This window comes from Danio aesculapii, chromosome 18, assembly GCF_903798145.1.
Source record: "Danio aesculapii chromosome 18, fDanAes4.1, whole genome shotgun sequence".
NCBI classification, from domain to species: Eukaryota; Metazoa; Chordata; class Actinopteri; order Cypriniformes; family Danionidae; genus Danio; species Danio aesculapii.
The window spans coordinates 4,495,792-4,520,893 of record NC_079452.1 but is presented as its reverse complement, the minus strand read 5'-3'; the positions used below and the strand labels follow the sequence as shown (position 1 = coordinate 4,520,893).

At 34.4% G+C, this 25,102-nt stretch overlaps 2 protein-coding genes across 2 annotated transcripts in view; one reads left to right on the top strand and one right to left on the bottom strand.

The window, feature by feature from the left end:
- ppp1r13l (protein phosphatase 1, regulatory subunit 13 like) overlaps positions 1-18,395 on the bottom strand; it is a 46,467-nt gene extending 28,072 nt beyond the window's left edge. The window contains exons 1-2 of the mRNA XM_056478208.1: positions 18,268-18,395; positions 186-270 (exon numbers count right to left, since the gene is read on the bottom strand). Of these exons, the coding sequence (XP_056334183.1) occupies positions 186-222 (37 nt within the window). The 5' untranslated portion in view covers positions 223-270; positions 18,268-18,395. The remainder of the gene's footprint in view (positions 1-185; positions 271-18,267) is intronic.
- A 424-nt stretch (positions 18,396-18,819) lies between these two features.
- On the top strand, positions 18,820-22,634 carry opa3 (outer mitochondrial membrane lipid metabolism regulator OPA3). The gene is made up of 2 exons (XM_056478351.1): positions 18,820-18,980; positions 21,177-22,634. The coding sequence occupies exons 1-2, from the start codon at positions 18,839-18,841 to the stop codon at positions 21,506-21,508; spliced, it is 474 nt and encodes a 157-aa protein (XP_056334326.1). The 5' UTR covers positions 18,820-18,838; the 3' UTR covers positions 21,509-22,634.
- The last annotated feature ends 2,468 nt before the right edge of the window (positions 22,635-25,102 follow it).

The following is a 25,102-nucleotide window of genomic DNA, read 5'->3' as shown; positions in this document are numbered from 1 at the left end:
ATTTTAGACATTCGCAAAAATGGACAAATGCAACAAGCCTCTACAGAGCGATTTAATGCTTTAGTTGACCTGGAAAAATATTTGCAAGCTTAAACCTGTAAGCAAATTAAAACTGCTTCGTCGTGTCCAGTCCTGCATTGTTTGTACACTGGAATGAATCATAACTGGGGTATTGAAGTACTTACACATCAGGTTGCTGCCAAAGCCTCCCTGGGAGTTCATGGTGTCCGGGTTTCTGGATGTATGAGTCCCGTACAATCAATGCACAGCCTGAGTGAAAAGAGGAAGATCAAATTGAGGAAGATCATCACAATGTCTAACAACATACCTGACATGACATCAAACATCATAATGTTGTTTCTGGTTCGAAACTAAAAATAGTTGTGTAAACATGGTTATACCCATAGCCTGCTTAGTTGGGAAAAGATCATTAAGTTTAAAAATGAATGTGTAGCTTACAAGATTGTGCATGGTTTCGCTCCTCCCCTTCTATCTGACTTTTTCCTATTTAAATCTGTAGAAAACAGAGTGACTTGGGGTGGAGCTAGAGCTGACTGTATTATTCCACGTAGAAAAACTCCTTTTGGTCAAGCTTGTTTATCTTTTAAAGTATCACATCGGTGGAATACGATACCGCAATCTTCTGAGAATGTGAATCTTTTATCATTTTAAGAAATGGCTTCTTAATAATCAACATTGTGATTTATTTGAGTATTTTTATTGGTATGTTCTTTAACGTCTGGCAAAGGGACTAACAATAAAAACTAGTCTTTGGGCTAATTTGGGTACATTTTCGTTCTTGGTGAACGTTGATTAATGTACACTGTCCCTTGCTATGAAAAATAAAATAAACTCAAACTTATATCTGTGCCTTAAGAACTATTCTGACTAACCAGCATTTAGTTATATGTCATGCATTTTGGACTGTAATCAGTCTAATATTGTATGAAAAAAATAGATTACTAACTTGTAAGATTAAGCTTTGGGGATTCATAAAATGCTTTCTAAAAAATAAAGGACCCGTTTTTACTTCAGTGGAACCTTTAGGGTCAATACTGATACTTCAAAGTAGACATATGCCAAAATTCAATAATTCAGAAAATTTTAATATGTGCAGAAAAGTACATAAAAATGCATATAATAGTACTTAAAAAAATCTATATGATACCTAAAAGGTAAATAGTAGCACTTAAAGTGTACATGCACTGTAAAAAAAATCCAGATTTTCACAACATGTTACTGTAATTTTTCACAGGAAATTACGTTAGTATCACTTTACAGGATTTACCAGTAAAAACTCACAGTAACGCGTTGTATTCAGATTTCTATTTGTATTTTTTAAATTTTTTTGATGAAATTAATCAAATTAGGATGATTACAGCATATTACTGTAAAAAGGGCTATATCTTTTACATGTCAGTTATAGGAATTCAAACTCTTTTTATTTCATTCAACATAGACATTAATACAAATGTACTTTTATGTATTGACACTTTTTTTGATATTTAGAAATAACAGAATGTTATTGCAGCCCCAAAATCTTCAAAAATAACTTGAAAGAAAATCATCCTGCTTTGAAACGACATGAATGAAATTATTTAATTTTATAAGATTAACATGGAAATATTATTTTTTTTTTAATGAACATAACTTTGTGCTTAGCCAAAAACCTAATAAACTGGAACAAAAGTAATTGATTCATAAAACCAAACACTGTTAATCACCCAAAAAGATTTCAAAGTCTTGGTAAATGTCAGAATGACTAGCTGGCGAAAGCCTGCATCACAGTAAAATATAGTCAGTTCTACAAGACAATACTGTGAAATCACATTAATGGACTTTCCTATCTACTGTAAACACTATATGGCTGTAATTTCACAGTAATTTAATGTAACAAAATCGCAGTAAATTACTGTTAACTACCTCATAATAATTTGTTGTATATTAACATATGGTATTTTGCTGTGAAAGTAATGCAATTATTAGCCAGTAATTTACTGTGAATTTAAGGTCAAATCTATTGACGGTGTAAGTGTATTATTATGCTTATACCAGATGCTGCAGACTAAAACTACGATCACACTAGGAGGCTTACTGCTGAAATCTGACTTTTTCTCTGATCTGATTTTATTGCAAAGCTGTTCACATTGTTGTTTTAGATCAGAACAGATCATGGTCCTAAACTGTGCAAAAATACAGCTTCACACAAACATTAACTGTTATCTTTAACATCAACTGTTTTGTTAATGCATTATTATTCACGTGAAATATTTCATGTGTGCAGTATTTTATTCATTTTACATATGGAATTTTATGGTGGTATAAAGGTTTATTAAATCTAACTGGACAGTGTATTTTTGGTTAAAGGTTAATGAGCAACAGTTGTAGTTCTAAACAATAAACAAAATGCCATTTCACTACTGATCAGCCGCTTTTTGTAGTAAGAGCCAGAATGATGCATGTTGATCGTAAATGCTATAAAGATCGTATAAATTCCAGCATAACCAATTACACTGCGGTCGCATTGCAAAACATCAGATCTGTATCAGATTTAATACCACATATGATAGTGGCACAAATCAGAATTGAAAAGATCAGATTCTATGCTGTTTGAGCCACATTTGCCTGCATGTTCCCAATGTTTGATATACGTCATTACGTGATAGGAAGCTATGGATTGTTGTGAACATGTATAGTACGGTCTGCAGAGGCTGGGCATTAAAAGTAATAATTTTGGGGGTGGGATAACTTTCTTCAGATTTCACTTTGTAAGATCTCAACATATGATCAGGAGCCAAAGCCACAGGTAAAAAATCCAGTTTTGCCTATATAGGTTTGACCTAAAATCCTATTAATTGCTCTGTTGAAGAAAAGTGTCCTACACCTTGATGACCTGAAAGTAAATTGAAAAATATTGTGAGCTTTACCTTTAAATGTATCATAACTCTAATGTTTGTGTGTTTGTTTATTTAATCACATACTGCACAGTGCATATTTTTAATTTCTTTATGGTCAGTTTTCAAAAAAGACAAAGAAATCAATGCATAATATTGACCTTGTATTTTGCAATGTGGAAGTAAGCTCTTTTGTGCGCTTGTTTTAGAACATCTGATTCATTTGCCTATAGGGGAAATGACTATGAATAATAAAGGGCAGTAAAGTGTCAAATTACTTGCTCTACAAATGAGTGCTTATGAAAATAAATTAAAATAATACAATAACAAATAAAATTCAACATCAAGCAACATAATGAGCTGCTTAGTTATAGTTTAAAAACAATGGAAGTGAATGAGACTAAAAGTCTTCAGCCGAATAAGGTTCCAAAGGCTGCGCCTGCAAATACGGTAAAAAATAAGGTCAATAAACTATCGTGCATTAGGGCTTAATAAGAGAATTTAAAGCCCAAATTTTCCATCATATAAATGCAGCTTTGATGGCACCTTTAAAATCCTACCAACCCTAACCGTTTATATGGCACAGACAAAGATTAATGAGTCATGATGATGCTATTCTGCAACGGTGAAAAGATAAAACATGCCCTGCCTAATAAAACATTGCTCATAAGCAGGATTTACAAGAGTAGGACTTTCTGATGCATTCCAACACCACTCAGGCCTCCAGTTCAAAAACTGCCAATACATTTAACAGAAATGCACCCTTTGTGATTTATGAAGCAACCTGCAATCCACGCCTGACATCTGTTACAACAGCCTCTTCTCTACAGTATAATTAAATTGACGCCAAAGGCCAATGATTCAACAACTATGACCCCCAGGCAGATGATGCTAGAAACATTTAGAATGACTTTCACATTTGCTTATGTGCACTGAGATTTAAATATGTGGCAATGCATATAGGCTGACACATTCACAACATATGACTTTTTGTTAGACCTTTACCACCTTAATAGAGCTAAACAATTAGTTGTAAAGATATATCAATTTAATCATCGTTTAAACGTATTCCTAAATGACAAAGAATTTATATCTTATTTATACTTTTAAAGGTACAATCACAGCAGATGTTCAGATCATCATTCTGACTATGGGTTCAGTCTATAAGAGAGATACACAATCAATCGAACTGAAATCACAATAATTAATCAAAAACTGCAACTGTCATGTACATCTTGTCAGGAAAACATGGTTCTGTGATCAACAGTAAATCTCCACTGATGGCCAAATGCTCTCGTGTGGAAACCCCAAACACCCAAGAATTCCCCATAGAATAAACAGAAGATTTAACTGCTTTCATTGATTCAGTTAAAACTAACAAACACATTTCACAGCCTTTATTTGAAACAATTGGCAAGTTATGAAGTGAGCTTGGAGTAAAAATATGCTATTGAATGTGCCATTTTCACATGCCTCCAAATGTAGCAGCAGCATACAGCTGTAGATCCCGGAGAAGCTATGCAAATCATTAAGCCAAAAAGATTACCTTTTTGGAAATCGTTAGGGCCTGATTAAATCATCTGAACTTAAAAACACAATTCAGGCTCATAGCCAGCCTGGTGAAAAGCGTGGTTCTTTTTTCTCAAAAAATGGACTTTTTTTTTACAGTTATTCACTTCATTTTCTATTTAATTATGAGATTTAAATACTGCATTTCAGTGACATTTTAGCTGGATTAGCTTGTCGGATGATGATCATAACCCCAATTTTTGAGGTTCCAAAAACATTTGCTAAATATATAGAATTTAGAAATATGAAATATGCCAGAGTTCCTACCAGGTCTAGAAAATTTGATCACATCACCCCAATTTTATCCTCCTTACACTGGCTGCCTGTTAAGTTTCATATTGATTTTAAAATATTGCTTCTTACCTATAAAGCTTTAAATAATCTAGCTCCTATTTATCTAACCAACCTTCTGTCTCGCTACAATCCAAAACCGCTCTTTAAGATCTCAAAACTCAGGGCTTCTCGAGTTCGAAAGGAGGTTGAGCCTTCTCATTTATGGCTCCTAAACTCTGGAATAGCCTTTCTGATAATGTACGAGGCTCACACACACTCTCGCAGTTCCAAACTAGATTAAAGACCTATCTTTTTAATAAAGCATACACACAGCGCATCACTTTGCAGTATGTTTGTTTCAGTGTTTGGACTCTCAGTAGTGAATATTAAACCACACTGACCTGAGCTAAACAGAACTGAATTTAAACTCTGAAAACTGAACTGACACTCTTTCAAATCACTATAATCTTCTATGTGAAGCTGCTTTGACACGATCTACATTGTAAAAGAGCTATACAAATAAAGGTGAATTGAATTGAATGAAAAAAAAAATTAAATACAAATTTATTACATCTTATATCATAAGAAAAAAATGTTTTTAGTAAAAAAGTACATTTTGAAAGTTCATGGATAACAATAGCCTAATTCATATTAAAATGAACTTTAATATGTGCCTTTTTTGGTGTTTCAAATCTTTTTATTGGTATTTTTTTTCTTTTTAGAATCAGGTCCAAGATTTAGATTAAAAGTTGGGCTACTTGTAGTCAAGGATGACTTCACTTTCATCATATTGTATGTTTTCTTTAATTAATTTAATTAATTACTCTTGAAATATTGCAGTTTATTTCTAAAAAAAATAAAATAAAATAAAATAAAAATCAATGTATAAACACATTTCATATAATAACTTTTCAGGTATTTTTCATTATTTTTTTCAGGTATATTTCATTATTTTTTATTATATGCCAAGTCTAAAATTAATGAAGATTCATTAATAAAATTAATTCAATAATGAAACAAATAAATGAATAAAATGTATTACTATATACACACACTCACTATACAAACTCTGATAATATCATTTATCCACGTTCCTTTTTGAGCCACAGTATTAATGCAGCTTCTTCTATTAATGTACCTTAAGGTAAATTGCCATTGCTGTCTGTTGAAGGTGTGTCCGTGCTGTCAACGACGATCGGGGAGGGGCAGTGAATCAGCTACGTCAGTGGCACCAGTCAATTAACCAAAATGTAGTGGCTGCTATTTATTTAATTATTGAAATATTGTGAATTTACGCAAGTACATTTAAATTAATAATATCAACAGCAAAATCATATTGGGGTGGCCACAGTGGTGGCCAGAGTCTACACGGCCACCCCTGGCCATCCCTTGGCCCGTCCCTGCTGATTAATAAAGGGACTAAGCCAAAGGAAAATGAATGAATAAATATATAATTTGTATGGCCATACACCCAAAGTGCTTTACAATGATATGGGGGGTCTCTCCTCACCCCCACCAGTGTGCAGCATCCACCTGTTGATGTAATGGCAGTCACAGGGCAACAGCACCAGTGTGCTCACCACACATCAGCTGCAGGTGGAGAGGAGAGACAGTGATAGAGCCAATTCAGTAGGTTGGGAATAACTGGGAGGCCATTATGGGTGAAGGCCTATGAGGGAATCTGACCAAGACACCGGGGTTACACCCCTACTCTTTACGAGAAGTGTCATAGAATGACTAATGACCACAGAGAGTCAAGACCTCAGTTTAAAATCTCATCCAAAAGATGGTGTTAACTGACATCATACCGTCCACATCACTATACTGGGGCATTAGAGCCCACAAGGACCACAGGTTGAGCCCCCCTGCTGGCCTCACCAACTCCGCTTCCAACCCAGTTTCCTACATGGTCTCCCATTCTGAACAAGCTCAGCCGTGAATAGCTTAAGTGAGCTATGTTAAACTTGTTAGTTAAGCACTCATGCACCAAGCCTAGCTCTGCTCCAATGGTTCTAGACCAGGGCTGTATAACCCTGTTCCTGGAGATCTACCTTCCTGCAGAGTTCAGCTGCAACCTTGATAAACACACCTGTCTTTAATTACCAAGCTCTCCTTCAGATTCTACTTAGTTGGTTTAAATGTTTTTGATCAGGGTTGAAGCTGAACTCTGCAGGATGGGACATCTCCAGGAACAGGATTTGGCATCTCTGCTCTAGACCCTGCATATACTCGCTACCGCTAACAAACTGATCAATCAAAATCTTGCGCTCTACATTGCTGCAATGTGTAGTTACATTATTTGAAAGATTCAGGTCAGGGTATGAGTCTGCAACTGTATAGTAAAAAAAAACATGCTCAAGTGATCCATTCAAAAACTCAGACTCATTCAGTATTTAAGCAAGTGGGCTGCATCCAAAATAGTGTACTTACCTACTTTATGGTGGATGACAGACAGTATGCGACAAGGTGACACTGTCTCTGTCTCTTATGTTCAAGAGAATAAAATCTCCACTTGCTGGGAAACTAGCATAATTCATCAATGATTCAAAATGAAAGCAGCCACCACGAGTTTTCCTCCATAATACATGTGTTATGGGTGGCAGATGCAACATGCAATAACAATCTCTCTGATGTTATCTTGAGTTTGGAGGCGGATTTCTGATGTTTGGGAACACAATCATGCTAGACAATTCTAGGATGTACTTAAAAAATGATGATGGACTTTCACTGAGATATTTTTAGAATTAGTATGACAACATTTGAGATGATGTGACCAGTGTGTTAGCGTGTCCTTTTTATCCATACACATCAGCTTTTGAGGAAAAATAAACAAATAAAAATCACATGACATGTTTTGATTTGCACTGAGGAACACATTTTTGTGTCAATTAAAAGAACATATCAGTTGAAAGCATGTTTTCAATGCGCATTTTTAGAATTTCCGTTCAGCATTTTTATGTGATACACTAAAATGTATAGGTGGAATTATAAAAACTGAATCATTAATATATTAATATTGTTCTTTGACTATTTTTTTTTTTTTTCAAAAAGTTTCTAAAAAAAATTATCTAAAATTCATTCAAATGTATTACTTTTTCATGTGGACATGCAGAATTTTTTTTCTTCTTTTCAAAACTTCTAGTAAATTAAGTCATGATCTCTATTTCAAACAAAATCAGAGAAACACAACAACAGCAGATGTTTACTAGTTTTTAGTCTGTTCTTATTGCAGTTTTCAGAGAGCCAGTCAGTTCTAGATTATTCAGTATTGAGTCATTCATCTTGCAAAATCACTTCTCCTACACACAAAGACACACACACGTACGCGCACATGCACACACAATCAAATGCTCCACCAGATGATTAAGAATTTAGGTGTGGAAACAAAGATATAATAGAATATAATAATGGCTTATTAGTAATATTAATATTCATTAGTGGTATTATATTAGCTACATTCGCTTTAAAGACACTTCTTAACATCGAGAAGCTTTTTTGATACTTTGCAGCAAAGTAAACTGCATATTTGTGTACACTTTTGTACTCTCTATCCAAACAGCACTCAAGCACAGACGGGAAATGACTCAAAGCCTTCATCTTGTCTGTCCTGTCACGATCAATACAGTCTAGTAACCGTCACTGGCTCATTGATTCGCATTAGACGTCATTAAATGCACTCTCACGATTCCTTCCTTCTTAAAGGAAAGTGACAAGACTGACAAGACAAGAAGTGACAGCATATGATCTGAAAACCAGGAAATTTAAACAGAAATGTTTCTTTGTTTGTTTATTTTTAAATAAAAATATTGTCATGTTTGTTTTCTTTTTACCAAAGAGCTTAGATTCACCAAGAGGTGACACTCAATAGAACGTTCCAGTGCAACAGCAGCGCCGTCCATTGGATCTTTTTGCTGTCGCGATGTCAAGCAACTTTGTTTTTTTATTTATTTATTTATTTAAAAAGCGCATTTAAGCTGAGATACAACCTAAAAGACGGGAATACAACACTTACTATCACAATCATCAGCACTTATAATAGTTTATTTTACAGACTTATAATATGCTGTTGTTCTAAAGGAATTTTCATTCCAAAATGGCCGCCACGTGACACTAGCGGCATCTAGTGGCTGTTTACCAAATCACAATAGAGTGTCGCCTCTTGGTAATTCTGTGCTCTTTACTCAGATCAATAAAGGTATTTAAAAATACATTTAATCTCATTATTTATTTATAAATATGACATGACACGATTTGTTTTTATAGTTCTAAAATTGTTCAAAAATGCATCTAGTATATATATATATATATATACATATATATATATATATATATATACATACAATGACTTGAATACACATTTTCTATGATGAGTGTCTTAGATTTATAAATACCCTGTGAGCGACATTCTTAAACTACAATCGTTTGAATTAAAAACTTCACCATTCCAGAAAATCTTAACATATGTTTAATCATCTTTTTTCCCCCATGTGATGTTATTTCTCCCCTCTCGTTTGCTGATTAAGAATTTGTGTGACTGATAAATGAGCACTTTTGTTGCAGTGTTGTTGAACTCGGGCCTGAAAAAGTAAGCCTGGAATGTGGAGCTGAGAGAGTCACAGGTTAATAATAACTTGCTGATAAGAAGACCAAACCCATTGTGAGCCTGAGGCGGAAAGCATCAGATTAAGACAGCAGTGTTTAGTGATGGATCGAGGTGTGGTGGTGACAGAAAACATCTGCTCATGTTCTTTCTCAACTCAAGTTTCTCAGTGGGTTGTTACACTTGTCCTTTGCACTAATCATTATGATATGAATTTCTAGGGAACTGTTTGCATAGTGTAAATTGTTTTATTGTACACTGTATAAAAAAATCTTCCTGTCCTCAAATTTTAGTTGAATCAAATTAACTTGAGTCGTCTTAACTTAAGTCGAACTGACTAAAAAAGTATGTTAAACTTTGTATAGCTACAAGAATGTAGATATAATTACTGATTCATTTATTAAATTTGGTTAAAGTAGCATAAAAGCATTTGTTGCCATGGCTTTTTATCATCTAATTTTTTACAGTATTGCCTATGGCCCATTAATCAAAGAACTGCATCTGCATGCACAGAAAACAGCAGTTGTGGTGTTGTGTGTTCCTTGTGTTAGTTAACATTTAGTTTGTGCTTGTTTAATGTTATTTTATATGGTAAGCAGATTTAGAATGTAACAGTTACATTTTAAAGTCTGAGTGAAATCAAAAAGTACAATGCTTACTTTGCTAGCTCGCATTGTTATTCTTAAGGTGAATAATTAATCTGTGCAAGTTAATCAACTGAAGAAAATGAAATGAATATTTGTTTGGGTAATGAAAGGCTGACCATTTGCTTCCGCGTTACTTCTGTTGATGTCAACCTGGGGGATTGCATAGCAAATGTATATTAACATTCTTAACCACATTGCTACCAGGGAACAATGCGGAAATAAAAAGCACCACCCCTACTTAATATTCAGCTTCAGTTGGAAGTACGTTAACATACTGAAATAAACATCTCAGTAACTTCCGGTTGACACAGACTGACCTTTTTTTTTCACATTTAGCATACATTAATAGATCCAATATGTCTTCATAGCCTCCAATTTTCACACTGGAGGACAGCATTTTGACTGGACAAGGTGTATTTACTTGTGAATGATTAATTCACTTTATAATTAATTGCAAATCTTCTTATTTAACAACTTATTTGACATGCATTATTTTCACATTATGACAACAAACTCACAGTAATAAATAAATGTGGTCCAATGAAATCTGTTTATTTTTTCTCAAAATCAAATCAATCTTCTTTTTTTTCTTTTTAAAACTATTCTGGATACTATTTTATTTCAGGTTTCATTCTTCCAGACTGTGGATCAATGGTTATAATAAATGACAGCAGAACAATAGCCTAAAATCATAAAACCAGTCCAATTTTACATTTCACGTTTATACAATATTGTAATTTTTAGTTATATTTTTATGAACTGCATGAAATCTTTTTTGGTTTGTCAGAAAGATAAATAAGACAACAATGTGCCGACTATATTGAATCCAATAAAACATTTTTACCATTTTTATTAAATATTCACTATTGCTTTGCTTTTGTTTGCCATTACAGATCAATTTATATTATTGGTATATTTTTTTTACCTAAATCACATCAGTATAATGTATAGAGGCTTTTAAACATACACTCAGAAGTTTAAATGGAAGGGGAACTGCTTTCCTATGTAACTTTGAAACCAAATCTTCAAATAAGCAAACAAGATTTAAACAAGATGGTGGCGCATACACACACTGTGGCTTCTCTCTCTCCTGACAAAACCGTGTTTTTGTGTTTTTCGTCTTGTTGGTTGCAGTGTTACTGTATACCCTTAAGTGTAACTGTGTTGTTTACAAATTGTTATTTTTTATATATATTTTAGATTATAGTATATGTGTAATTGTAATTATTGTAATTTCTTTTTCAATTTTTACTTTTTGTATTAATATTAACAGTTATGCGCCTAGAGTCTGAGTGTAACGCAATTTCAAGTTGAGTTGACAATAAAGCTAACTTTGACTTTGATAAGCAAAAGTATTAGCCAATCATACCAGAAGGTGTTTTTGATTTGTCATACCCATTTAAATAGTGTATTCAAATTATGATGTATTTTAATGTAAAACTTTTGCAAAAATGCACAATAACACACACAATCTCAAATGGGTGCTCAGCCAAAAAAAAAGTACATAAAGCAAGTAATAAGACGGCAACACCAAAGCTATCACATGGCATATGACATTTCGTGCACTTCACACGGAATGTGATAGCCTTTAAGTGTAATAAATTCAATACTTCTGGAGCTTTGGTGTTGCCGCCTTTATATTTGAGTGACGTTAGAAGTGGGCAGTGCAATTAAAATATTAAAAAACACTGCCCATGAGTCCTTGGATTCTGCAATTTCATCCACATTCTCTGCACTATGGAAATCACAGGCCCCTACATTTGTAAAAATACTAACACCTGTACTGTCAAAAGTTTTGTGCCTGCACTTCTAATCATTATCTGTAGGGTTTAATATCAAGTTGCTTTACATATTTTATCCCGAATGTATTCTGTCTAATTGAGGTCAGGACTGTGTGCAGGCCAGTCAAGTTTCTCCAGACCAAACTTGCTCACCCACTTCTTTTTTGAAACTTGCTTGCTGGTGCGCAGTCATGTTGAAACAGGAAGGGTTCATTCCCAAACTATTCTCACAAAGTTGGGAGCATGACATTGTACAAAAAATGTTGGTGTGCTAAATCATTATGAGATTGTTTTTACTGGAACTAAAGAGACAAGCCCAACCCCTGAAAAACAACACAGTCCCATCTCCACCAAACTTTGCACTTGGCACAGTGCAGTCAGACAAGTACTGTACCGTTGTACTGGCAACCACTAAACCTGACTTGGCCATCCAACACTTTGCATTGTTCAGCTTGATTTAAGGCTTGAATGCTTGGAGACTCTCTACACGCTGTTCTTGAACTAATCTGAAGGCCACATGAAGTTTGGAGGTCTGCAACTGTTGACTTTATTGCAGAAAGCTGGTGACTTCTGTGCATCTCAGATTGTGCTGACCCAACACTGTAATTTTACATGGCCTACCACTTTATGGTGGATGAATTGCTGTTGTTCCCATCTGGTTTTAGGGGTGTGAAATATGATGAATGTATATTGTATGGAGATAAGAAAAAGTCTGTTGTTTTATATTATGCTCTATTGCTTATTTTGTGGTGTCACAATATTGTTTAAGGTAACACTTTTTCATAATTTACATGAACACAATATTCCATGCCATTATTGGGATGCAGACAAAATCATGAATGAACACTCAATCGTGAGAAATTATAATTTGCATTATATAAAATATCTATCAGTTCATTTATATGTATACATTCATTCATTTTCTTTTTGGCTTAGTCCCTTTCGTTCCACGGTGGAATGAACCGCCAACTTATCCAGCATATGTTTGATGCAGCGGATGCCCTTCCAGCTGCAACCATCTTGTGTCTTGTGTTGGATTGTGGGGGAAACCGGAGCACCCGGAGGAAACCCATGCAATCACGGGGAGAACATGCAAACTCCCCACAGAAATGCCAACTGACCCAGCCGAGGCTCGACCCAGTGACCTTCTTGCTGTGAGGCGATCGTGCTACCTACTGCGCCAATTTGCATTATATTTAGCAATAGTATTAATTATTTTATGTGATGTGAGATTTTTGTCATATCTCCAAGCCCTAATTGCTTCCATTTTGTCATAACACTACTATCACGGAATATTTTATTTAGTGAGGAAATTTCACAAATGCACTTATTGCACAGATGGAAACCAATCACACCATGACAAAATTTATTGCGCTTCTGACAGCGACCAATTCTTCTGTAGTGGATGTTATAAAGTGCAATCAATCCTACAATGCAAAATAATAACCCATATACACTTATCAACATTTGTATACCTGAATAAAATCTAAATATTTAGTTTCATTACTACATATCTCACTAGGTGTGAAATTACTATCACTGGGTTTGTCCAAGAAGTTGAAATTTGAATTAGTCTGAGAGGTTTTTTAACCAGCAAAGCACAAACAAAACGACATCCCTTCCGGTGCACTCAGTGCTCAGATTCACTCACTCAATTTCTTTCACTTCTTTAACCTCTTAAGGCACAAGATGTTTTTTTACATGCATTTTTGGACTATTTGGGCTCATTAGAACCTAATTAGAATAAAAATCTAAGTATCATCTTTTGATATGATAGAGAGAAAAATTATGTCCGTATATGTGGACTCGTGGTCCAAGTTTACATAAAACAATTTTTTCTGAATTTTTTTAATGCATATATAACATAGATTATTTTTTAACTTGCTTTGACTATCAGAGAGTAAAAACTATTTTTTTTTCTCATTTTGGACAGTTAAAAATAGGGTTTGGGGCTCATATGCAGCAAAACAGTTGCAGGATGACACAGTATGTCTGTAACAAAATATAAAACATTCAAAGTATTGTAAATAGCCACCTAAGAGATAAAATGTGCTGTCCACGTATGTGGACACTGGACACTCAAGCCCTAGGAGGTTAAGGGGACTGATGTAAGAAATAGTGAGTCTAGGGCAAGGGTGCCCAAACTTTTTCGTATGAAGGGACAAAAACCAAATATCTTTGATAGCCATGGGCCGAAGATAAATATACCAAACAATTTTATTTAATAATATTTTTAAATAAATAGAAAACATTGCTTTGAAACATATTAAATAATGCAGTAAAACTTTTTAATAATAACTTATTGCAAGAAAAAACATAAACAATCACATTTATAACACATTCAATGCTGAATACCCTAGTCAAGCAGAATCTGCCTTTGCTTTGAGGTCGAGTGACAGTATGGACATTTTAAACTAATTTACAGCATTTACATTCAAACATTTAATTTCAGTGAACTAAAAGATTACTTTACATTTGAATCAGAATCAGAAAGAGCTTTATTGCCAGGTATGTTCGCACAGACGAGGAATTTGTTTTCATGACAGAGCAACAGAATTACAGAGACAGGACAAAAAACAGATAATAATAATAATAATAATAATAATAATAATAATAATAATAATAAATAAATAAATCATAAATTAAAACCTCTAAACCATTCCCATCATTCTCCCTCTCTTCTCATGGGATGGCGGGCCAAATCAAAGGTTACTATGGGCCAACTTTGGCCTGCAGGCCCTAGTTTGGGCATCTCTGGTCTAGGGGTCGCATTCAGATAAAACCAGATAATGTCTAAAGTTTGAATATGTAGACAAACTTTTTCTTGTAGTCTGAATAACTTTCAGCACACATTGATAGATCCAGTATTTTTGCCTTCAAATTGCACACTGGAGAATAGCATTTTGACAGAATAATGTGTGTTTTATTTGTGAGGGATTACTTAATTTCCCAAATAATTGCGAATCTTCAAATATAACAACTTATTTGGCATGCATTAGTTTCAGGTTATGCCAACAAATTAAGAATTTTACTGAACAATAAATATATCAACAGATATAAATAACCAAGTGTTAATAATCAGTCACAGTAATAAACAAATGGGGCACAAGGAAATCTGTTGAATTTTTCTCAAAATCAATCAATCTTCTTTTTTTCTTCCTTTTTTTAAAAATTCTGGATACTATTTTTTTTCAGGTTTCATTTTAATAATAATTTACAGCATTTAAATGTAAACATTTAATTTCTGTGAACTAAAAGATTACATTACATTTGAAATGACAATCTCTAAACCATCTACATCATTCTCCTTCTCTTCTCATGGGATGGCGGGCCAAATCAAAGGTTACTATGGGCCCACTTTGGCCCGCGGGCCCTAGTTTGGGCATCTCTGGTCTAGGAGTCGATTTAAGATAAAGCCTATGTCTAAAGTTTGAATATGTAGACAAGCTTTTTCTTGTTGGTAAATCTCATTACAAAAAAAAACTAAAACAAAGACAGACCAATCACAACCTACAGAAGTGACAACATTTCTATGAGAAATTCATTCATCAGCATGTCGTGGTGAAATAGCTGCTGTCAGACTGGCACCATGTGGTATTAAAACAGCTCAACCCAAGCTGCATTTAGACAACAACAGTTCTCCAGACAGTCAAAAGAACAGTTTAAGCAACGATGACTCTTCAGTCATCATTTACTCACCCTCGTGTCATTCCAAAACCTGACTAACTTTCATCTGTGGAAATAAAAATAGCTTATGAAAGAGAATGTATTTGCTCAAGTCAGATGACTTTCACTGCACTGACAACAAAAATCTTCTTTTGAGTCTGACAGAAGAAAGTAAGTCACGTAGATTTGAAGATACAATAAGATAGAGTGAACCACAACTTGAAAGTCTAAGTGAGCATTCATGACGTGTCTCAGACATTACGCTATCTCGTGGCATTGAAACCAACCAACGCTATCATTCTAGAGACAACAAGAGTGTTTCATAGTCTAGTTGATAAGAACAGTCATTCAAACCGCATGTAACAGATCTGGAATCTATGCAGGACCTTGCCAAAAAAAAGTGCAATCGTAACCGGCTAAAGCACAGATAAGAGGTTCTTTAGAAAGTTACAAAAATCAACTGCACAAATACAGCAAGTTACAAATTAAGATAAAATTTAGAAATTTGCAGTTACAGTAAATGGTAGTGGAGCTTATAGGATTTCAAAACCTTGAAGAGGCTTCAGCTTATGAGCAGTTCATTTTTCTCAAAGAGCTTTATGACGACAAGGATCCCTGAAAAGATAAAGAATAGGATTTCATGAACTCTGCCCTAATGCACTCCTAAAAATGTGGGTGGAAATATCCTGTGACAAAACTAAAATGGAGAGTTCATTAAAATAATGCAAATATAAATTATATTTAATAGATAGATAGATAGATAGATAGATAGATAGATAGATAGATAGATAGATAGATAGATAGATAGATAGATAGATAGATAGATAGATAGATAGATAGATAGATAGATAGATAGATAGATAGAAGTCAAATTATCTCTGAAATCAAGACATTTGATCAGATTTAAATGAACAAAAATATGAGGAGTGTCCAGTTAATTTCAGACACTGACAGCCATCCGAGATCATTGTGAATAAAGCCTGTTAGTCACCCATGATTCCATGGGTGGGTATTAATAATCCTAACACTCTGTCTGACCTATGATACTAGCCACTTCTGCTTTTCTAAGGGATGTTTGTTTATGTGCAGCCCTGTGTAGAGGACACTCTGAACAGTCTCAAATAACATTTGCTTCTGGAATCTCTCAAGTCTTCAAAATTACAAGCTTAACATTCCTTGTGAATCACACAAGTTTCCCAGCATCCAACCCGACCCAGTTTAACCTTTAAAGACTGAACCGTAGTGCACACAAAGACAGGCTGGAAAGTGATTGAACCAACATGCAAAGATTCATGTTTACAGTGTAAAGTGCAAAAGGAGGAATAATGGAATAGAACAAGTTGTAGCAGGACAGGACCAGACAAATATGTAGCTCAGCTGGCTCTGACAGCATTTAGTGAGAACTGTACAGTGGAACTTTAAAAAAATGACATGAAGGTACTCATTATGGACCGGTTACCAAAGAATGTATAAAACCACACAGCTAAACAAAAGATACAGTACATGGGGCGTGCTCAACTCTACATGTTCAATATTTCATTGACCATTTAAACTAATTTTAAGATTAGAAAATGACAAGAAATGTGAACAAAAAAAAAAGTAAACAATCTGTTTTATATCATATTTGATATATCAGGCTTTTGTGACTTTTTTTAACGTTTGTTGCGCTGAACGACATATTACTGCTATGTAAAATCATAGTAAAAATGCATGATAGTCATCAGAATTTGAACGTTAAAAATACATAAATAATAATAATAATTTTAAAAAGATCATTAAGCCAAGCGGCTGTAAATATTAATCTTAAAATTACTGGTGTAAAGTTGGATTTATATTTACACGTGCGTACTTCATACCTTAATAACATTTTAGAAAAGTATTCTTTGCATATTGTAAATAGAGAAATTATATTTATCAGCCAATGACTATCAAAAAAAAGTACAACATTGTTGCAGTCAATTAAATGGCGCTAATGTCGTTTTGACGTCATAATTACATGCGATTCCAGACTGAATATTCAAAGTAGCGTGGTAAACAATATTGACACAGTGTCACAAGCACTTTGTGCTAAAACTGTAGTACGTCATTACAATTATTATCATTTTTAAAATCTGTTTTAGTATTTCACTGAAGGCTCAAGTCTGAATGTGTGAATGTGTGAATAATAGAAAACTTTACCTCAGTCTTACATTTCAGAACTGAATTTATGTCGATTTTGTACAACAGGTTTAAAGCAAAGTTCATTATTTCATATACAGGCTTCAATACATCAAATATGATGCAGTAGGCTTTATGATGAAAAAGTTTAGACCTCATGCATTTCTAGTATCTAAATTAGTAACACTGCTTACAAACATCTGTTAAAAAAGCCACAAGCATTCATCATGACGGGTCTTACAATGCAGAAGGCTTTGTATACATTGTATTAAAATCCTGAGCACAATACATTACAAAGTTACCATATAACTAAATAAATAAATGCTCGAATAAGCATTTGTCTAATTTTAAGACTTAATTCAGGCTGTATAATGAATAATATATCGTTCAGAGAACAACTCAATGAGATCTGCCTTCAAAAGCTTCTGCGTGCGTTTTTAAGACATCTGATTCCCATTAAAGTGCCACTGGCTCCTCCTCGTCCACTTCACACACAAAGGCGCCTTAAACTATAACAATGTTACCCATTTTTTAAGTAAAACTGAGAAAAAAAATGTGTTTTAAAAAGCTGGCATAACGGGAACGAACAAGTCTACTGTACAATCCACGTCGCCTTCTCAAGTACAGTAAATCTCCGAGCTAAACTCTCAAAAGCACAATAATATGAAAGATTCCTGTACCTTGAACAGCTGCGATAGTTGTCAAATTGTCGTACAGTGAAGTCCTAAAACTTAGTCCCGCTGAGCATGGATGCGTTACATGACTGTCTGCAAAACTTTTCTACGTTGTTTAACCCTTGCTTGTTAAGTTCTGAGAAATTCAGTCCAGCCCACGGCTTCTGAAATCCGACCCAAGGTGTTAGAGACGCACAGCTGGCGCAGGTAAACAACGCGAGACAATGGCCGAAGAAAGACACATGTCGTTTGTTTATTTGATTTAATATATGTACATTTAATTGCTTTTACATTTTGGGGCGAAATTAACTGTAAAAATGCATTATAAACATTCATATATATTACGCTAAGCTACTAAACTAATAATAACGTAGAGGAGCAAACGTTAAAAATAAAGGGTAATATATGTGTTTACTAGTTTCTTCAATAATAATAATAATAATACCGAATACTTAAAATTCTAATACGTTTATTAAGCTCATGAATATTAATTTTACGTCATTAACATTACACATAAGCATCGCCCACATGACGTCCTTATCATCCCGCCTTCTCAGATGACGCATTTTCCGCCAAGATGGTTGTCGGTGCCTTTCCGATTGCAAAGCTGCTCTATCTGGGCGTGCGACAATTGAGCAAACCATTGGCTAATAGGATAAAAGCAGGCGCGCGGAGAAGTGAATTCTTTAAAAACTATATCTGCCTTCCTCCGGCTCAAGGTAAGCTGATATTTGCCTGTTCGTGTATAACGATGGAATGATGTCAGACAAATGCTAAGGGTGTCTGTGGGCGTGGACATAGACACACGCAGCCAATGGACGCTTGTCTGCTTCTGCTTTTTAGCCAATCACGGCTGCTGCGTTGTTCTTATTGGGTCCTTTTAGTGACAGACTTTCGAAGAGACAAATGAGGTATCAGAGTAAAGTTTCCTTTAGACAAATGAGATTTGAGTTTGATTCAAGAGGGCGGGACTGATCTGTCATTGAGAGCAGAGAGGGTACACACGACTCGAGTGTAAAAAAAAAAGTGCAGCTTGTTGTTAAATTGCTTATAATAAAATAAAAATGTATTTAACCTAATGTTTTTATTGTACTTATTTGAACTTGTATAATGAACGTTTCATATATTAGCCTACTCTCTTTATTATATTTTTACACTAGTCAGTTTTAAGATTACTTTTTACTGTCATAAACATTAACATGCAAGTTTAGATTAATTGAAAGTACCTCTTTTTCCTTGTTTGCTAAATATGTTTAATATAGTTGTATAATAAACATAATGTGATCATACAGTACTATATATATAAATAAGAGCTATATAAAATATCTATCAGTTAATTTATACGTATACATTCATTAATTTTCTTTTCGGCTTGGTCTCTTTTTTTAATCTGGGGTCGCCACAGTGGAATGAACCGCCAACCTATCCAGCATATGTTTTACGCAGCGGATGCCCTAGCTGCAACCCATCACTGGGAAACATCCATACACACTCATTCACACACATACACTACGACCAATTTAGCTTACCCAATTCACCTTTACCACATGTCTTTGGACTTGTGGGTGAAACCGGAGCACCCGGAGGAAACCCACTCAAACATAGGGAGAACATGCAAACTCCACACAGAAATGCCAACTGACAGGGCTTGAACCAGTGACTTTTTTGCTGTGAGGCGATTGTGCTATCAACTGCTCCACCGTGCTGCCCTATACATATACAAATAATTAGTATTAAAATATTTTATTGTTATGTTCTTTAATTTTCAATATTGTTTGTTTTCACATAGTAGTAATTTTTTAATGAATCACTTGTAATTTTTTATATTGTTTTATATAATAATACATTATAGGGCTGCACAATAGTTTCAGCATTGGTATTGCAATGTGATCATTAGCAATAATCGCATCGTAAGCATAAGCAATGTTGAGTCTGGATTACTATTTATCATTTTGCAAGTGTTATTTGAGACCTGTGACTGTGTGAGGGTTTTAAAAGCATTCGAGTATAAGAAAATGTACCATTTGTATCTTTGACAAATTAATAACGATTAATTCTATGGAATTGTTTATAAAACGAAGACTGCAGTATTATTTTACATTTGAGTATTCAATTACTGTATACATTTGGACTCTTTGAAAAACAAGAAAATTATTAAAATAAAATAAAATAAAAGTTTATTAAATTAGTATATTTTTCTTTATTGAATTTATCTATGCTTGTAGATTATATTGTTGGCACTGCCCTACAGAATCTTCCCAATCAATCTGAAGTTTTTTATTCTTTACAAACATTTATTGAACTCATCTAGAGAAATTGTATTTATATTGCATAATAAAAAAATATCGCAATGTGTAATTTTTCCAATATTGTGCATCCCTAATACATTATAATACATATGTCATTCTTATTATATATACAATTTATTGAGAGTAAGGGATGTTTATTTTAATATCATATGATTCTAATTTTTTAGATATTAATGTGATAATTTTGATTAATATTTGTAAATATTACACTTATGTGTTTTACAATGTAGTCTTTCACATTGTATAGCTCATTTTAACATTAACCTAGTCTGTTTGATTTTTAATATAATGTTTAAATATGTTTTACAATGCAATCTCTTTTTCAGATGTACATTTTAGTTAATGATACATCGTCTCTTTTTCACATATTGAATGTGATAAACAACTTTATGTAATTTAAAATGCAATTTCTTATACACACCATGCAATTCCAATATTTTTGTAGTCTCTTCTATTTTAAAATGATAGTTTCATACACTTTTATTTTATTTTATAGTGTAGTCGCCTCTTTTACTTGTATTTCAGCACGAACGTTAAACCAAACTGTAACCTTTCAAACGAACATATCAAGTAATTAATATCATCAGTTATGTTTTCTCTCTACAGCATATCACTGGGTCGAGATGAGGACAAAGATGAGAATTATGGGTTTCCGTGGCTCCACCATCAAACCCCTGAATGAAGAGGCGGCTGCGGAGCTCGGAGCTGAGCTGCTCGGCGAAGCCATCATTTTTGTCATCGGTGGAGGCTGCATGGTGCTGGAGTACAGCCGTCAAGCGGCAAACTCTAGAAGAAAAGAAGAGGAGCTCGCACAATCCATAACCAGCCTGCAGACACAACTAGGAGAGCTGGCCCTCACCACAGAGACACTGGATGCCCAGATCAGAGAGGTTAATAGACTTCTGTTGTCTCTTCCAGCAGCCCCAAGTTCCAAATAACAGTGTGCATCACTGAATTAGGCCCTTTCTGAGGAGGATAAACAGACTTGTCAATAGGGACTGGCATCAGTTGTGGTGCAGCACTGCCATATACACACATACAAAGTCTTGCTTAAAGGTATAGTTCTTCCCAAAATTAACATTTTTACTCACTCTGCACTTGTTCCAAACCTGTTTGAGTTGTTGAACACAAAGGAAGACATTTTGAAGGCAGTTACCACTGACTTCCATAGTATTTATTTTCTTGTTATTATGGTGTCAATGAGTACAGGTTTCCAACATTCTTCAAAATATCTTAATTTGTGTTCAAAATAAGCAAGAAATTCAAACGTGTTTAGAACCACTTAAAGGCGATTACACTCAAAAATTGCTGCTTGTTCAAACTACTTATTTAAAATGAGCTAAATCAACACAATTTTGGAGTCTTTTTGGGATAACTTAATTGTTTAAAAAAATTAAGTTCAATCAACTTAAGTTTGTAAAAACGATTAAGTTAACTTAATTCATGTGTAATTGGTAAGTAAAATGAGTTTATTTTTGGGTGAACTATAGCTTTAAGTCTTCTTACACAGACAGTTATAAAAATAGAAAGAAACAGAAAATGAGTAATAAGGCTGTGCAGGATGAATGTTGGCCAGTAGGATGGCATAACATTATTACTCATTACTGATTGGTTGAATGAATGTGTTATCAATCATTCTTTGATGACATAGTTAAACCATTGCATTATTTGACCACTCATCATTCTGCAAAGTTCAGTTTGAGCGTTTCTTTATAACATTTCAGTGATTTTTTTTTTTTTTTTTTTCTTTCACCAAAATAAATTGCCTCAATTTACAGAGAGTGAACTTTAATTTGAGCTTATATGTAATAAGATTTTGAAGCTGGGCTTATTGATCATCTGAACATGCGCTTTGTCAATACTTGATTGACAATATTCATATGGTAAATATGGATGTGTTACTCCGCATAGGAAACAGAGAGCTTGTCTCACTGTGTGTGCTATGAGAAAATCCCCATTGCATTAAAAGACTGCTGTGTTTAATATGGCACGTGTATATGGGTGTATATGTATCATTGTAAAATAAAGTGAAATATTCTTGATTATATTAAAATTGTGAAAACATTTTGTCGTTGTGAAAGTATTTTTTTTAACAATGTTTTTGAAACACATTTATTTAAACTTAAAAAGGTCTGATATATGCATTGGACGATAATGTTCAAGGTATACTGTGGTTTGGAAAAGTCAAGGTTTTCAAACCGCCAACATTTGCTATTATACTGTTCCTATAGTATGTGTTAGAATTTTTTATTTATGTTTTTAGGACAGCAGTATCTCCAGCAGAAATGGTTTCTAAAGATTTCGTTTTAAACTGTATATAAGTCTGTTTTAGAAACAAATGAAGCCAGCATAAGTCAGTGATTCATTTGAATTATTTAGCCTGGCATGTTTACTGCTCCAGGATACTTTAAATGTTGCTCAAAACAAAATATATCGTGTTCAAAGAGGGAATTTTTTGTTTTGTTTTTACACAGACATTTAAAAAGAACATATTTTAAAGCAGTAATCACAATACCATGAAACCGTGATATTTTTATCAAAGGTTATCATACCATCAGAATCTTATACTGGCCGATGCCTAGTCTGATAACATTCTTCCAAATGTAAAATATATATATTTTTAATTTCCTCCAGAAAATAACATTAGTCCGGGAAAACAAATACTTGTATTTATTGTGATTAAAAATCAGGGCTGTTCCACTGGTCCAATGAAATCAAAATCAAGTGTAGTAGTGCAATAGGATTATGTTTGTTGGATTTTTTTTTGCAAACCAACAATGCTGTGTGTGTAAACCATTATTAAAAACAGTCCTTCTTTAAATGACTTTGACATTTATTATTTAAAACAGTCAAAATATAGTCAACCATTTGGTAGAACAGGCAGTTAAAGGATTAAAAAAGATTAAAAAGGTTTCATACAATGATTGTATGGGGATTCTTCTTAAATGAACATAGATGGTGCAGTGAAAGTGAATTTTTCTGTAAGGTAAGAGCAATCATTTTTTGATTTGATGTTTGACATTTGATGTATAAGTCCATCTGTTGATTGGAGAATGCTCAGAATAGCATTTTAATGTTGTTCATAAATCCTAGGCTTACTGAGGTGCGTATTTGTCACTTTTGATGAAATGTCTTTTTTAATGTATATTGTGTGGTTTGTTTTGTGTTGTCAGTCTTTTGTACTGTTGGACCTAGCGTCTGGAATAAAGAGAGTATATAATAATAACTAATAATCACTAACACAATTATTACAATTGAAATGTATTAAACATGCTTAAAATAGAAAAAATGTGATCTGTAAAATAATAAAACTCCATGTAATCATTGTTGTTAAAAAAATGCCCAACACCAAGAACAAGAGAGAATAGCACATTGTTGTTTTTTGTTTGTTTGTTTGTTTTGTAAGGACCTTGGGGGAAACTGGATGCAAACATTGGATGCAGCTCAGATTGCACTGTAGCAGGTCTGCATCCAGACCCCTCTCGGCGCAGTGGGTAGCGCTGTTGCTTCACAGCAACAAGGTTTCTGGTTCAAGCCTCGGCTGGGTCAGTTGGCATTTCTGTGTGGAGTTTGCATGTTCCCCCCCGTGTTCATGTTTTCTCCGGGTGCTCCGGTCTCCCCCACAAGTCCAAAGACATGTGGTATAGGTGAATTGGGTATGTTAAAAATTGACCATAGTGTATGTGTGTGAATGAGTGTGTATGTGATTGTGTGTATGTTTTCCAGTGATGGGAAGGGCATCCGCTGTGTAAAACATATGCTGGATAAGTTGGAGGTTCATTCCACTGTGGCGACCCAGATTAATAAAGGGAGTAAGCCGAAAAGAAAATGAATGAATGAAGGAAATTGGCCGTAGTGTATGAGTGTGTGAATGAGTGTGTGTGGATGTTTCCCAGTACTGTGTTGCAGCTGGAAGGGCGTGCGCTATGTTAAACATATCCTGGATAAGTTGGTAGTTCATTCCGCTCTGGCAACCAGGTCTGGTTATATATAACTTCTGCACATTTCACCCTGTGTGAAAAAAAAGGGTCAGTTGTTGTTTCTGTGTGGAGTTTGCATGTTCTCCCTGTGTTTGCGTGGGTTTAGTGTTCCGGTTTCCCCCACAGTCCAAAGACATGCGCTATAGGTGAATTGAATATACTAAATTGGCCGTAGTCTATGTGTGAATGTGAGAGTGTATGGATGTTTCCCAGTTCTGGGTTGTAGCTGGAAGGGCATCCGCTGTGTAAAACATATGCTGGATAAGTTGGTGGTTAATTCCGCTGTGGCGACCCCTGCTGAATAAAACGACTAGCTGAAAGAAAATGAACTAATGAATTCATTTTCATATAAATATTTTCTAATTAATTACGTTGGCTAAAAATCATACCTCCAAGTGTAGAGTGGCTTCTGGATTTTTCGAGGGGTGTACTCATTTACCCCTTACTGTTAAATAATAAAGAAATGGACATATTGGAAACCATTGGCATGCGTTGAGGGCAAAGACTGTTGAGGGTGTCGAAGGTCCCTCCAGTAGGAGGCAGCACTCAAAC

Coding starts and splice junctions, on each gene's coding strand:
- opa3 (XM_056478351.1), top strand. CDS start 18,839: ATGGTTGTCGGTGCCTTTCCGATTGCAAAGCTGCTCTATCTGGGCGTG. Junction 18,981..21,176: donor CTGCCTTCCTCCGGCTCAAG/GTAAGCTGATAT, acceptor TTCTCTCTACAG/CATATCACTGGGTCGAGATG.